Consider the following 16,303-nt stretch of genomic DNA (forward strand, 5'->3'; position numbering starts at 1 on the left):
TTACTTGATTCCATTTTACTGATTTAATAGTTTGTAATTTTTGTTTTGTTTTGTTTTAATCTTTGTGTCTTCCATGCCTTAAATATGGGAGATGTCCAGTAAATGCTTGTTATTTTTTATTTCTAGTACTGGATTTTTTTAAAACTCAAAAGAGATCAAACTTTTCTCTCTACTTTCTCCTTTAATCAAGAATATATTCCTGTGTCACGCACAGAATACTCTTGCCACTGTACACTGTTAGTAAATGCACAGGAAGAAAAACTGGGCCACTAGTAAAATAAATAATTATGCTGATTGATTGGGATGACATTCTTTGACAATGGGACAAATTAGCCTTAGTAGTTGGGCTTTTGGTGGTATTTAAGGATGAAACAACAGAATTACTTAAATTTTCTCCTTATTTTACTTTGGAAAAAAAATCAGTTTGTTTACATATTTTGATGTTACATGAAGAAGAGCTCCACTAATCATAAAACTAATAATATAAAGACTTCTGTTTCTGAGAAAGTGGATATACTTTCCCTATGCCTCTGCTAAATACAACTAAAAATCCTGAGCATTATGTATAAAACAAACATGAGATGACTCTGAAAGATGGGGAGAAGAAGGCAACTAGCTAGGACCTCACAACTCAAGGAACAACATGGTGGTGAATTCTCTGAGTTTTCTTTTAGCTACAAAATCCCAGACTTGGAGCTAAGATGCTAGCAAGCCAGACAGACCAAGTGCAGACAAAAAAAAAAAAAAAAAAAGCCCTGATAAAAGACTGTTATTGGCAAAAAGACCAGGAAAGGAGCAGCCTAGAAAAAAGAAAACTTTTAGACGATAGCCATTCTACCTCAGCAAAATACCAAAGAAAAAACTTTGGTCCTACCCACATCAACAAAAGCTAAGTGGGGAGCCTAGAATTTTACCCTTCTGAGGCTGTAAAAAGGTGCCACAATACTCCCACTGGGGTGTTGTCAGAGAAGCCAGGGAAGAAACTGGGACTTTCATTACTATTGGCCAGTAACAACCTTCCCTCCCTGCAGTGTTAGTGGAGACCATGTGGGGATTTCAAATGACCACTCCCCCCCAGCAGTAACAAAGAGTTCTTCCCCTCAAGTTTCAATGGAAGACAAGCGGGAAACCTGTATTACTACTTCCACCCAACGGTGATGATGTGGTGCTCTCCTTTCCCGCTGAAGCAGTGTTAGACTAAGATAAATGAAAAAGAAGGCTTAAATAAGAGCAAGGGTCTTAGAACATAAAATGAAATTTTCTAAGTTCAAATAAAAAAAAATCTCTTATCATACCAAGAACCAGGAAGATCTCAAACCAAATGAAAAAAAGACAGATGCCAACATGAGATGACTGAGATGTTAAGATTACACAACAAAGATTTTAAAGCAGCCATGATTAAAATGCTTCAAAGAGCAATTACAAAGCTCTTAGAAACAAATGAAAAAATAGAAAGCTTCAGCAAAGAAATAAAAAGTCATGGCAGCAAAATAAAAGATGTAAAGAACCAAATGGAAACTTCAGAACTGAAAATATAATAACCAAAGTAAAAGCTCAGTGGATGGAATCAGTAGCAGAATGGAGGGGAGAATGGAAAAAAAAATCTGTGAACTGGGAGGTAGAATAATGTAAATCACCCAATAAGAACAACAGAGAAAAAAAAATAGACTAAAAAAGAAAACAAAGAAAGCCTTAGGTATTAATTGGGCTAGAACAGAAGATACAGCATTTGTATCATTGAAGTCCCAGGAGAGGAGAAGGAAGTAGGGCTGGAAAAGTACCCAAAGAAATAATGGTTAAAAATTCCCCAAATCAGGCAAGAGACATAAATCTACAGGTTCAAGAAGCTAAGAGAATCCTTTACAAGATAAATTTATAGAACTTCACAACATTATGTAATCTTTTAAAAACTAAAGCAGCCAGGAAAAATGACAACTTACCTTTAAAGAGGAAAAAAAGGAGAATGACAATGAATTTCTCACCAGAAACCATTAAAACCAAAAGGAAGTAGCACAAAGGTACTGAAAGAAAAAGTTGTCAACCCAGAATCTGATACCCAGTTAAAATATCCTTCAGAAATAAAGGAGAAATTGAGACATCTTCAGAAGAGGGGAAACTAGGAGAATTTGTTTCCTGGAGTCCTATCCTAAACAATGGTTCAGGCAGCTATACCAAAATACAAGACTAGTGGTTTCTAAACAACAAAATTATTTCTCACAGTTCTAGAGGCTGGAAGTCTGGTGAAAGCCCCCTTCTGGGTTACACACTGATTATTTCTTGCTGTGTTCTCACATGGTGGAAGAGACAAAGTAGCTCTCTTGTACTTCTTTTATAAAGGCATTAATCTCATTCATGAGGACCCCACTGCATAACCTAATCACCATCATGTAATACCATCACAGGGGCATTAGGATTTCAGTATATGAATTTGTGGGGGACCCAAACATTCAGACCATTGCAAGAAGCTAAGGGAAGTTCTTTAAACAGAAGGGAAACAATAAAAGATGGAGCAAAGAATACAGTAAGCAACATAAGAATAAGAATGCAATAAGCTTCCCTTCTCCTCTTGAGTCTTCCAAATTATGCTTGATATTAGAAGCAAAAACTATAAAAGTCTCTGATATAACTATAAATGTATGTATAAGAAAAAGTTAAGACAATTATATTATAAACAGAGGAGGATAAAGGGACATGAAAGTAAGTAAAGTTTTCATACTTGAACTGATAAAATAACAACATCAGTAGACTTTGAAAAGTTAGGCATATGTAATGTAATTCTTAGTGCAACTACTAAAAAAGCTATTACAGATAGACTTGAAATCACAAAGATAAATAGAAATGGAAATGTTAAAAAATGTTTAAGTATTCCATATAAAAATAGGAAAAACAAAGCAGAAATGAAAAACAGAGGCAACAAAAAATAAAATGATAGAGTTAAGCTCTAACACATCAATAATCACATCAAATATAAATGCTCTAAATATACCAAAGGACAAGACTAGTAGATTGAATTAAAAAATATGACCAGACTATATGATGTCTACAAAAAACTCACTTCAAATAAATGAGTTGAAACTACAGGTAAATTGAAAGTAACAGGGTAGAAAAATATATATCAAGATCAAATATTAATCAATGGAAATCAGGAGTGGTCATATTAATATCAAATAAACTGAACTTCAGAGCAAAGACAATTACCAGAGACAGAGAAGGCATTATATAATGATTAAAGTATCAATCCACCAAGATGACCTAGAAATTCTAAATGTGTATGCACCAAACAGCAGCAACAACAACAAAAAGAACTAAAGAAGTGAAAGGAGAAATAGACAAATCCATAATTATAGTTGGAGACTTCAACATCCCTCTCTTAACAGGATGGAGCAACAGACAGAAAATCAGCAAGGATATAAAATAACTCAATAATACCATTAACCAGGAAGGTCTAACTGACACTTACAGAATATTTTACTGAACGACAGAATGCATGTTCTTTTCAAGTGCCCATGGAACATACACCAAGGTAGACCATATCCTGGGCCATTAAACAAACCTCAACAAATTTAAAAGAGTAAAATTGTACAGAGCATGATCTCTGATTACAATGGAATCACACCAGAAATCTGTTACAGAAAGATAATAGGAAAATTTCCAAACATTTGTAAAGTAAACAACATACTTTTAAATAATCTATGTGTCAAAAGGGAAGTCTCAAGGGAAATAAAAAAATTCACAGACCTGAATGAAAATAAAAATAGAGTATGGCAAAATTTATGGGACACAGATAATGCAGTGCAGAGAGGGACATTTATAGTACTAAATGCATACATTAAAAAAAGTCTCAAATGAATAACCTAAACTTCCACCTCAAAAACCTAGAAAAAGAAGAGCAAAATAAACCCAAAGCAAGCAGAAGGAAACAAATCATAAAGATAACAGCAGAAATTAAAAACCTGTTAAGCATGGAGTTGGCTTTTGAAAGATCAATAAAATTGACAAATCTCTAGCTAGACTGACACAGACAAAAAAATAAAAGACACAAACTACCAACGTTAGGAACAAAACAAGGGATATCACTACAGACACCTCAGATAGCAAATGGATATTAAGAGAACACTACGAAAAACTTTATACGTAAATTCACATAAATTTGAAAACTTAAAAAAATTCACCAATTTCTGAAAAGCACAAAGTATCCCATCTCACTCAATATGAAGTAGATAATCTCATTAATCCTACAACTATAAGGCAGCCAAATTTATAATTTTAAAATCTCCAAAAAAAAGAAATCTTCAGAACTAGATAATTTCACTGGAGAATTCTACCAAACATCTAAAGAATTAACACCCTATGCTACATAATCTCTATCTGGAAATAGAAGATGAGAGAACAGTTCCCAATTCATTATGAAGCTAATATTACTTCCATACCAAAACCAAACAAAGACAACACATAAAAAAGAAAGCTAAAGACCAATTTTCCTCATGCATATAGAAGCAAAAATCCTTAACAAAATATTAGTAATTAGAATTAATATATAAAAAGAATTCTATGCTATGAATAAGTGTGATTTATTTCATGGATACTGGCTGGTTCAATATTCAAAAATCAATGCATTCCATCATATTAACATGCTAAAGAAGAAAAATCACACGACCATAACTTTGGGATCTAGGGCTCGGCAAAACACTGTTAAACTTGATGACACAGGCACAATTCATTAAAGGAAAATTTGATAAATTGGACTTCATCAAAGTTAAAAATTTGTACTCTGAGAAAGATTGTTATGAGGATGAAAAGACAAGCTACAGAGTGGGGTACAGTATTTGCAAAACACCTACTTGACAACAAGCTAGAATATATAAAGAACTCTCAAAACTCGCCAGTAAAATGCAAACAATCCAATTAGAACATGGGCAAAAGACATGAAGAGACATATCACCAAAGAGGATGTGCACATAGCAAATAAGCATACAAAAAGATGTGCAACTTCATTAGCCAATGCAAATTAAGGAAATGCAAATTAAGACCACAATGATATGTCACTACCAGAATGGCTGAAATGAAAAATAGTGACAGTTCCTAATTCTGGGGAGGGTATGGAAAAACTGGATCATTCATATATTCTTATTGGAAATGTAGAATGGTATAGCTACTCTAGAAAGTAATTTAGTAATATCTGTTGAAAAATGAACATAGAACTAACAGTAATAATGGGCATTTATCCCAGTGAAATGAAAGCTCATGTTCACACAAAAACCTATGTACAAATGTTCATAGTAGCCAAATTCTTAATTAAAAACAAAACGGAAACAATCCAGATGCACCTCAATGGGTAAATGGTTAAAAACACTGCAGTCCATTCATACCATGGTACTCAGCAATAAAAAGAAACAAACTATTGAAACATACATAACTGTAGAAAATTATAGTAAGTGAAAAAAGCCAATCTTCAAAGGTTACATACTGTATATACACATATGGTGTCTATATAATTTATCTAGTATTCTTGAAATGAAACAATAGAGAGAAATAAGGAGTAGATTAGTGATTGGTCAGAGTCTCTTAACTGTATTAATGACAATATTCTGGTTGTGACAGTGTATTATAGCTTTGCAAGACGTTACCTTGGGAGAAATTGAGAAAAGGTACATGATGGGAGAACTTTGTATATTTGCATATGAACTACAATTTTCTCAAGAAAAAAAAAAAAGAAAAAAAAAAGAAAGAAAGCTACCAAGCTATGAAAAGACACGAATAATCCTTAAGTAAAAATTGCTGTAAAGTCTGTAAAAGCTACACACTGTCTGATTCCAACTATATGACATTCTGGAAAGGGCAGAACTTCAGAAGACAGGAAAAACAGAGCAAAGTAAATGATGGTGTTTTATAACAGTTTCCTAGGATTTGTTTGCCAGCCCTGCTGAGTTCTATAGGGAATATTCACCTTCATTTATTTACAAGTGTTCGGAATCTTTGTTACTGTGTGCTTGGAACATGGAAAGAGAAGCTGGGTTAATTTTCAGTGTATTTTTCAGTATACATATACATATATATGCATATTATATACTGAATATATATATTCACTCATATATATTCAATATATTCTAGAGGAAGTGACAGGGTGGGCTGTTACAACTTTTTGTTTCTATAAACAAAACAGCAATTCCCTTTAGATCACAAAAGACACAAGAAACAGTATTGCTTATACTAACATAGTGCAATCACTATGGGAGGGGCAATCACCTTTAAATGCTTCTCAAAACAATTTAATTAGCAATGAGAGAGACAGGGAGAGAATGAAATAATAACACAAAAAATTGAAATCCACAGATATTTTTCCATTAACCTTTTCCAGAAATACATATTCCACATAATATAATTATATATTCCAAATAATGTTTTTAAACAAATTTCGGTTTTTCTGAAAAACTTTCAATGGGACATTTTCAGGAAATGAAAAATGCCCCAAGGCAGGCAGCCAGCCACTAGAAAATGCAGAGATGACAATCTTCATAGTAATGGAATCTTTCTCCTTACAATTAAGACCACAAGGCTTTTCCATAAAGAAACCAAAACAGAAATGCAACTTTTTTCTTCCTCCTCATTTCTGTTACTGATTTGTGTCATTACAAACAGTTAAATAAACATAGAGGTGTTAGGATAAAGGACTGACATATTATTATTACCTTCTGTACCTTCTAAAATTTCAATCTACGGCATAAGTCTAATTTTGTGACTCCAGACGCAAATTTGAGAAAATGTTTTTTATCTTGTTTCCCTTTTCCTAATGGCCCCTAATATTAGCTGATACCACCAACCTTTCTGAAATAGCCACATGACATAATTAGATTCCATCCTGCTGGCCTCTGTATTTGATGGTAGTCTTCTAGGGTGGGTTTGACAGGAGTTGATACGCTTTGTGATTGATTCAGAAACAAGTATGTGACCTGACTCAGGCCAATGAGAGTGAATATCAGGACTTGTCTCTGTAAATATGCCAAGGATGCTTTCTGTATCCTGCTGCATCAAAACATGGAAGTATATCATCCAGGAAACTTTTGGCAGGTACATGGTAGAGTATTGAGCCATGCTTGGGATGAAGCTCATCCCAAGGAAATCAAAACAAAGACAGAGAAACAGGAGAATCCTTGGTGGCATACTTGAGTTGCTAGATGAAGAAGCTCTACGAGATCACCTCTGAACTTTTCAGATATGTGAGCCATAAATTACCTTTATTGTTTAAGCTAGTTGGCTTCTAAGAACCTGCTGGTGTAGTTATTCTCTCTAGATTTTCATCTCACTGATGTAGGTCCAAAAAGTATATTAGGATTGGGGTCATAAGGATGAGTGAATAAGGCCCGCCAGAGAGCCCAGAAGTGGGGGCCTCAAAGAGGAAAGAGAGCAGAGAGCAGAGCTATAACAAAAATGGATATACCCTGGCCACAGACTCATCTGGTTTCTAAGAAACATTCCCTCCTTTTTAGCAAAGCACTAGAACCATCATTCAAGCTGCTACAAGGAATAGATGCTCAGTAAGAGCCACGAGGAACTTTCAGGGTCAGGGTGTACAAAGAAATTACCAGCTGATACAGTCTGTTATTACTAGCAAATTTATACCATGAGAGAGGGGGAAGTAAGAGACAAAAAGGAAAAAGGAGAGAAGGCACACAAAATAATAGCCCAACCTCTTATTCTTTATGCTCCATTACACTTCCTCTAAGTCTACATTTTCTCCCTTTGAGAACCCATCTGTGACTTTGAGTGACCATCTGACAATATTAAGGATCTCTGGAGCCAGAAGTACTAGGTGATAAGTCAGTGCTACAGCAAGCTTGTATGTGGCTCAGAAGAATCAAATGATAAACTTTCAAGAATTCTGTGAGCCAGTAGTTAACTTCAACGAACACAACCATATTAAAATTTATATAAATAGTATTTAAATAAAGTATATTTAAAACAAAGCAATAGATACTCAAAAAGTATTACTTTCTACTACTTTTTGCCTTTGTTTTTTACTGCTTTTTGCTATTATCTGTGCTCCTGATGTTATTTATATCTATTTGTATGTGAATAGTGGAAATACTATATAATGTATTACTGCACATCTTTTTCTAATTCTGCATTCAGTGTCTTCTTGATGGTAGCTTGAAATTGGCCATGGTGGGAATATTTATACCATAGAAATTGGCAAACTCTACAAACCAAGGCATTCTACCCCCTAAAGAACCAGTTTTTAAATATTTATTAACAAAGACCTAGATAAAGGAATATGTTAAGTCAACACATTCTGCATAAAGAAACAAACAATGAAAGGCATATCTAAATTCTCCAAGGTTTTCTTCCCTTCCCTTCCAATAGCTAACTTTATTAGGTAAATGGAGCAGGAGTTCCAGACCATCTGTGAGTTGGGGAATCTAATATATGAACACTTTCATTACTGAAACTTTCAGAGTGAGGAATACTGTCAACTGAGCACATAGAATTCAAGTTCAGCTGTTCTCTGCCCTTTATCGCAAACCCGTCTGCAGGGTCTTAACAGTGTGTTTAATCTGGATGCCTGATAAATGATATAACTTATTCAGGATACATATCTTTGCCCTGATGGATTAGAAGGTTGTCTTTGTGGCATTAGATCATCTATTGAAAATAATATTACTAGGCATACTTTCCTATTGATGTCATTTATAATCATCCAGAATTTTCCCTTTATTCTTTAAAGATTCTATATGATTTGAAATATAGTATTTTGCTACTATTTCAATTATTTATGAATAGTTGATTATTTAATTATAATTTGATATAGATACATAACTGGAGGGTCTTCACCATAATCAAATTAATTTCCACAAAAATCCTACAAGTTTTAATCTGCTAGAAATATTAAATAATTGTTACTAATATTCTTCCTCAGTAGTGTTCTCAAATGTAAAATATTTTGTGGTTAAATTAAGATCCAAAATCTTACATTAAAAAGTTCAAATATTTTGGGGCACCTGGGTGGTTCAGTCAGTTATGCATCTGACTCTTGATGTCAGCTCTGGTCATGATCTCACTGGTCCTGGGATTGAGCCCCAAATTGAGCTCTGTGCTGACAGTGCAGAGCCTGCTAGGGATTCTCTCGCTCTCTTCTTCTCTCTTTGCCCCTCCCCTACTTGTGGGTGCACAAGCTCTCTCTCTCTCTCTCAAAATAAACATTTTTTATAAGTTCAAATATTTGGTTTTTGAGTATACTCTCCTACTTTTCATACTGAGGAGCTCCATTACTGTGAGTATTAGAAACCAAATGGAAAATTGCATTTTATTGAGAGAATATGTAATCTTCGAAAACATGAACAGTTCCTTTTTCAAACCTTCTGTCAGTGCATAGTCTTATGAACAAAACTGGACTTCAGTTCCTCCAAAGGGAAACATTCTTTTTTTTCCACATTTATTTCATAGGTTGACATTCTGAAACTTCGTCAACAATGATTGATTGCGCACAGGTAGTCCTACATATTTAAGATGAAATTTTGATCATACCAAAAGCTACATATTTAGTTAGACCCATTAATCTAGTTCATAGTCTATAAAGATACCACTTACACATAATTGTAGTAAGACAAAAGATCTTTTAAAAATCTACTTCCCCACGATTCCCTGGCAGTTGTCATTCTGGTGGAATAGACAAAAAGAGAGAAGGGAAGTTAATGGAAATTGACTTGCTTTAGGGTGGTCCTATTGATTTACTAAGAAGTCTTAGGCCATATATTTTCTCTGCACTTGTACAGGTCTCTTCTGACTGCTTATAGATGGCCTGTTTTAATTGAATATAGTCCATAAAATATACTTTATTTTAAAATGTAACAACCATATATACATATTACATGAAAGATAATAGTCCAGACTGTGATTTTGAATAATGCCGGAAAAGTCTACAATTGATAATGTCAGTAATAATTTTCTTTACATTAAAAAGTTGATTTTTAAAACCTCTGAGATTCTTTACTTTCCTATTTTCTTTGCCTCGATTTGAGTTCTAAGACTATTTTGTAAAGTTTTCAAAAACTTGCCATTAAAATATTATTGTTTAATAACTATAAATTTATAAACATTTAAGAAATGAGATTACCAGTGTATTGAATTCTACAATTTGAATTATGCAACCATTTAGGACTGTTTATGAGATGTACTTGTAGAGCATTTTAGAATGAAAAAGACAGGAAGGAAATTCAGATGATAGTATACATATAGTGTGGCTGGATTTATTCACTGTGATTTCAAATTGGGTATTAGCTAAAATTTAGCCTAGCTCTCTGCAGCCACTTCTCTGAAGGGTCTTATTAGAACATTAAGAACCTATGGCATGCTCAGAAAATCTATGAATTTACAAGATGTTACTGCACACCACTTTTCAAAATGAAACATGCTTTTTTCTTGGAGTTTTGGAATGCTAATGTCAAAATTGAAACTAAAGAAAACTAATAAACTTGTACACTGAAGCATTAGGTTAAAATCTTTTCCTCCCGCATACTTTTTGTATTTTGTCTCTGGTATTTAAGGCCTTCTTGGTGTCCTTATTTTGACACTGATGACTTGGTTAATTACAGTTTAAGATAGGCTGATACAGGAAAAGCAAAAAGAATCTTCACAGTCTTCCATCTGGATTTCTAGATTTTATACTCTGTACTTTTCAAAGTGCCCTTACAATTTATGCCAATATTATCATCGTCTTTGTTATTGGTGGAGAAACTCAAACACACTGATGTTTGACTTTGGCACAAAGTTCAGTAAATTAGAATCATGGAATTTTAGAATTAGATGTATTGGTTGGGGCGTCTGGATGGCTCAGTTGGTTGAGTGTCTGACTCTTGATTTCAGCTCAGGTCATGATCTCAGAGTTGTGGGATCAAGCCCCACATCAGGCTCTGTGCTGACAGACCCTGCTTGGGATTATCTCTCTCCCTTTGTCTCTGCCCCCCTCCCCCACTCTCTCTCACTCTCTCTCTCTCAAAATAAATGAATAAAAGCTAAAAGACAAGAATTAAATGTATCAGCAAATCCAACCTCCTCATGTTCAGATGAGCAATCCGACGGCTAGTCTGGAACCCAGGGCTCCTGGTACCCTATCAACAACAGCACTCCCTTTAGAACCTGGGCTTCCTGTTTTCAGACCACAAAGCTAAACTCTTTTCCTGAAGTCACCAAAACAGTCTGCTCAGTCCTCTTTTGTGTGCCGGGAAAAGCTATTCACCAATCATGAGGGGAAAAATAAAGAACATAAACAGAAAACATACCAAAAAAGCCTTCACAGCACCCCAGTGAAAAAACTGTAGGGTGACTGAAGCAGCCTTCTGAGGCACTGTGGTCTTCCCTGTTTCTGAAGTTCTTCTGAACTGTCTGTTATATCTGTGTGTAAGACCAGGGTACAGCATATGCACAGTTCTGCTTATGGCTATTTTAATTACAATTCTTTCCCCACGCCTCCTCCCACTTCTGGTCAGATGCCAGTTATTCTAGAGAGCCTCCCCTTCTTTTATTCTTATTCCCCCCCTCTTTTCTCTGTCAACTTAATACTCCCTTATTACTCACAACTCATTTTATGCTTCCCTATCTCTCTTTCTCCTCTCCAGTAGTCAAGTCTCAAATGAGTTCCTGAGTGAGAGCAAAACATGATTTATACTGAAGAATATTGACCAATTAGGGATAAACAGCACAGGGCTGGTGTCCGTGAAACTTTTATAAGCCAAGTTTTCTTTCCCCCACAACTAATTCATGCACAGATAATGGCAAAATATTTTTGCGTTTTTGTCTGTCTTTTAGAATAGCACTTGTTAGATGGCAGCAACATGGCTCTTCATACTCCTGTAAGAAGCACAGAAGTTTTGTATCACAGCAGTAACACAAGACTACTACCACTGTCAACTCTACTCCTTCTAACATTGATGATGATGGTCATGATATAATGATAAGGATGGTCAATGTGAAAGTACACAGCCTTAGTGTCAGGGAATACTCTCTATTAATTATTTGTTGGGAGTGTGGTAGATTTGCTGCTCATGCATAATTTGACACCACAAATGTAATGGATTTATACTGAGTTAAAATTTAGGGCATAATCAGTAGAGGCTGGAAGCTATCTACATTTTTACTTCTTCTATCCAGTTCTATGTATTTTAGTCTACAGGGATAGGATTGCTCATCAATTCTTTGAGGTTGATTCTTCTCCAGGTGAAATGAGTACTCTGATATAAAACTCTCCTTATTTGATTCTTACATTTTTCTACTGTTTTAATCTCAAAGGCTCACTAGCTATAGTCTCTCCCAGACAACAAGAACTGGAGTGAACTTCCAGTTCATGTTAAAAGACAACACATTTAGTCATCTCATTGCCACGTTTCATTCTCTTCCAGGCTAAATGTTTTTGAAAAGTGATGTAAAAAAAATAAAGAAGTTATAACACACAACAGAAAAAAGTCCTGATGCACAAGGGGAAAAGGAGGTGGGAGAAGGACTTGAAAATATCCTTCTCTGTTCAGTTTTATAAAGGAAAATGCAATCCAAGTTTGATTTACTTAGTCTTATTATTAAGATAAAAACAGTTGAATGTTGTATCTTAAATTATCCAGATTTTTACTGCTGTGATGTATTTGAAAATTTGGAGGATTATTCCCAAGAAGGCTTCTCCGCAGTCTATGTCGCATCTCTGCATCCAGGATATTTTCCTAGCTCCAGATCTCTAGACGCTGTATCATATACAAATAGTAAAGTTCCACATAAGATATCAGAGGAAATAAGAGAGGAAATAAAATAGGGAAATTATTTAAGCTATTTCTTAACGTACTACAGCTATTTTATCTGAGATGAGTTAGGAAAATCTGTGATCATCCTGTGTTATCTGGATACTTGACCTCCAAACAAAGGCAGAGCATGTGACTCCACTTAAGGGGGCTGGAAATCTACCCGTGACTTGGGAGGAGGCTTCCACAGACTTTTCATGGCCAGGACCTACTGGTGGTAAGATAATAGTTTTGAGGGTCTTTTCCCCTTGAGATATAGTTGTATTTTTTCTTTATATTTCATAAACATAAAAGTTATGTTGTAAGAAAAAGAAAAAGATATTCTTACCCTTGTAGGTCTATGGCAGGACTAACATAGAGTAGAATCCAACACATGATTTAAACTGGGAATACATTAAATGGATCAATTGATTAATTATTGTGCTGCAATTAGAAAATAACTTATCTCAGCTAGTTGTAAGGTAAATAATTTATTCTCAAATTTAAGTGTTCACCCCTTTTTCCTTATTGATCAGGAAAACTATAAAAACAATTTCAAGTAAATTACCTGAAGCAGGAAATATAAAGAAGCACAAAAATTTAAAAGAAGTATGAGTTTTTGAACTGAACTGATACAAGTTCAGTTCTGGAATCTGGTTCAGAATTATTCTCACTGTATTCCAAGCTAGTCTAACATCATAGTAAAACTAAATTGAATCCAGTATGGTAATTTTGTATTGCAAAAGATAGAAAATGAAACTTAACAAGACTGTTTAGATATGACACTGTGTGGGGAGGCGAGTTCAAAAACAATCTTTGATTCTATTCAGTGTGAGTTATGGAAGGTAAAATATGAAAACACTATACTTACCCCTGTACCCAGCTGCCCTCACCAGATATCATGCCTTTAGTTCTCGATAGTGTTCAGGTGAAAGGTTACATTCCTTATCAATGGAGGGGAAATAAGGAGGCATTCTGAAAACCCCATAGATATATCTGGAATGGCTCAAATCAGCCCTTAAAAGCCTCTGAATACTTTACCTATTCACTTTTAATTGATACTATCCTTTGCTCATAAAGTTGAATTTCCTTTATAATAATCAAAATGCAATGTATAAAGAATTGCTTTCCAGAGTTATTTGCTAGAACTTATGGAAAAGGAGAGTAGAATATCATCTTGTATCCAATTTATATTAAGTTTTGGGGGGCCATATGCTTTGAGACTACATAAACTTTACATTTCCTTAAAAATTATAAATAAAAGTAGATTTCTACAGAAAAATGTCTTAGTAAACCAATTACTAAATATGAAGACTGGTTTCAGAGTTGGAGAAATTCACAACATGGATTCCAACTTAAAAGCTTTCATACAAAAAAGATAATAGAATATATTTTGAATGTTTTATGCAGTATAAGGTAAAAGAAATCAAGATATGCCATGCAGGTTGGACCATCAAGATAAATATGAGACCTGGCCGAAAAAAGGAATTGAGAGGGATATTAATTTATAATGTGAAATGTGAAAGGCAAGCCAAACAGAATGTACATCAGCTGTCAGATTGCTTCATTCCTTTAGAGCAGTTGTTCATCTGAAAATAGCTTTCAAATGAGAAAGGATGACTACAAAAGGATTAGTTACCATAGGCTTTTCTACACCCCCTAGAGCTCCAGGTTTGTTATGACAGAATAGCAAGGATTTAAAGGAAGTAAACTATAGAATATTAAATAACATCAGGAAGGATCTATGTTAATGGTGAGCTATGTTAATGCTACAAAGGATTTTTATTGATACCATTTCCATGGATTTCCTTCATGATGGCTGATGCTTGCTGTTTTCTCTGCTTCACCATGGTATTATGTGAAAGCATGGTTTTTTGTTCCCTATAGAAAATAAAGGAACATTATTGAAACATCGTGAAGAACTTGTCTGGAGTGTTTTATAATCATCCTTTTGAAAGACAGCATCTTTGTTCTGTATTAGGAATTTATCATTGCTTCCTACTGAGTGACTTTAATATGTATTCTCTATCTAGTGACAGAGCATGTTACTCATTGACAGGCAAAGTCACACTGTACAGAGGATAATACTCAGAGTTTCAGGCCCAGTCTTATCTATACACTTGTACAATGGTCACCAGGCAATGAGAAACAATGAGAGAGCTGCCTCCTTTCCCCTCCCTCTCTCTTTTCCACAGTTTATTTTAATTTGTCATTATTTCCTTATTGGCCTTCACTCGTACCAGCATCACAGTACATCAATTCCAGCAAACTGTAAGAATGAAGAAAGGACACTAGATTAAACCAGGACTCTTTGGTGGTGACATTTTAATATTGACATCAACAGCTGCCCTTTAAAGCAAAGAATGCCCATTTATGAGTCACAACTCTGAACCTCCTTGGACAACTGACTAATAAAACATTTTAGGAAACAATATACTCACCTTGTTCTTAGACTGTGCTTTTCAGCAGGGTTGAATCCCAATTTGTGGAGGAAAGAGTGGAGATGGAGTATGGATGGCACTTGGGCCCGATGGTTTTTATCCCTGAGCCTGGGACGGCATGGTCCCTAGCTCTGACTCAAACTGGGGACTGAGCCTTTCTGAAGAGACTGGCATCCAGCTGACATCAACTGACTATATATAGCACCAAATACTTCAGCTACTCATATCTTCCTGGCGAAAGGGAGGAACAGAGAAAGATTAGGTTTTCTCCATTGTGCTTCTAGTTTGAGAGATGGTTGAATGAACATACAGAAAGTTTTTATGGAGCACCTTCTCTTCGAGAAGATAGTAGCCAAAAGGGATTTTGAAAACTTTTTGACATGTAGATCTCATGCTACCTCTAAATTGAGGCGGCAAGAGACACATAACATGAATGAGAACAGAATGATAGATCATTAACTATTAAAATGAAAGTCTGGACAATAATATCTACAGAGTTTCAAGAATAAAGAAAGCAATGTGGAGCAGAGTCATCCCTTAAGCAGGAGTGAGAACAGATGCTGGGTTCAGAAAAATGGGTAATATTTGAATGCTGAGGCAGGTGAGCACTTTGAAATGGTGTTAAAGTTGAGCCATGAAGCTATTTGAGTAAAAGCTTAGACTCATAACTGGGTCACACTTTTTGAAGAAACCCTGTGAGGAACAGTGCCTACAAAGTTGACTAATCTTTGCAAGGTCTGGAGTCAAGGAATCCTGTTTGGGAGAATGACAGGATAACAAATTTTGAAGGTGGGCCTTGTTGGCCTCCTTGCTGGTCTTTGAACACAGAAGAAGCATGTTCCCATTTCTGGGCTTTTGCTTTTACTATTTCCTGCTTGCTGTAACATGCTCTTCGTCTATGCACATGGCTCACTCTGTCATGCAATCAGGACTTTGCTCAACTATTGATTCTTTACAAAGTTCTTCCCCAGTCCCCATGTCTAAAATATCACATGGTGCCACTCTCTGTTCCCCTAATTCGGCTTCATTTTTCTTTATATTTTTGTATTAAAATTAAAGTCAAATGGAAGTGAAAGAAAAACCCCTAAAACAGAAATTTTAAAA

The 16,303-nt window shown here is 35.1% G+C and overlaps 1 protein-coding gene across 1 annotated transcript in view; it reads right to left on the reverse strand.

Moving 5' to 3' along the window:
- The window catches only part of MYOZ2 (myozenin 2), a 41,277-nt gene extending 25,915 nt beyond the window's left edge, over positions 1 to 15,362 (reverse strand). Inside the window, exons 1-2 of the mRNA XM_015077492.3 lie at positions 15,200 to 15,362; positions 14,551 to 14,639 (exon numbers count right to left, since the gene is read on the reverse strand). Coding sequence (XP_014932978.1) covers positions 14,551 to 14,626 — 76 coding nt within the window. The 5' untranslated portion in view covers positions 14,627 to 14,639; positions 15,200 to 15,362. The remainder of the gene's footprint in view (positions 1 to 14,550; positions 14,640 to 15,199) is intronic.
- Between the last annotated feature and the right edge of the window lie 941 nt (positions 15,363 to 16,303).

The sequence above is a fragment of the Acinonyx jubatus genome, chromosome B1 (genome assembly GCF_027475565.1).
Source record: "Acinonyx jubatus isolate Ajub_Pintada_27869175 chromosome B1, VMU_Ajub_asm_v1.0, whole genome shotgun sequence".
NCBI lineage: Eukaryota > Metazoa > Chordata > Mammalia > Carnivora > Felidae > Acinonyx > Acinonyx jubatus.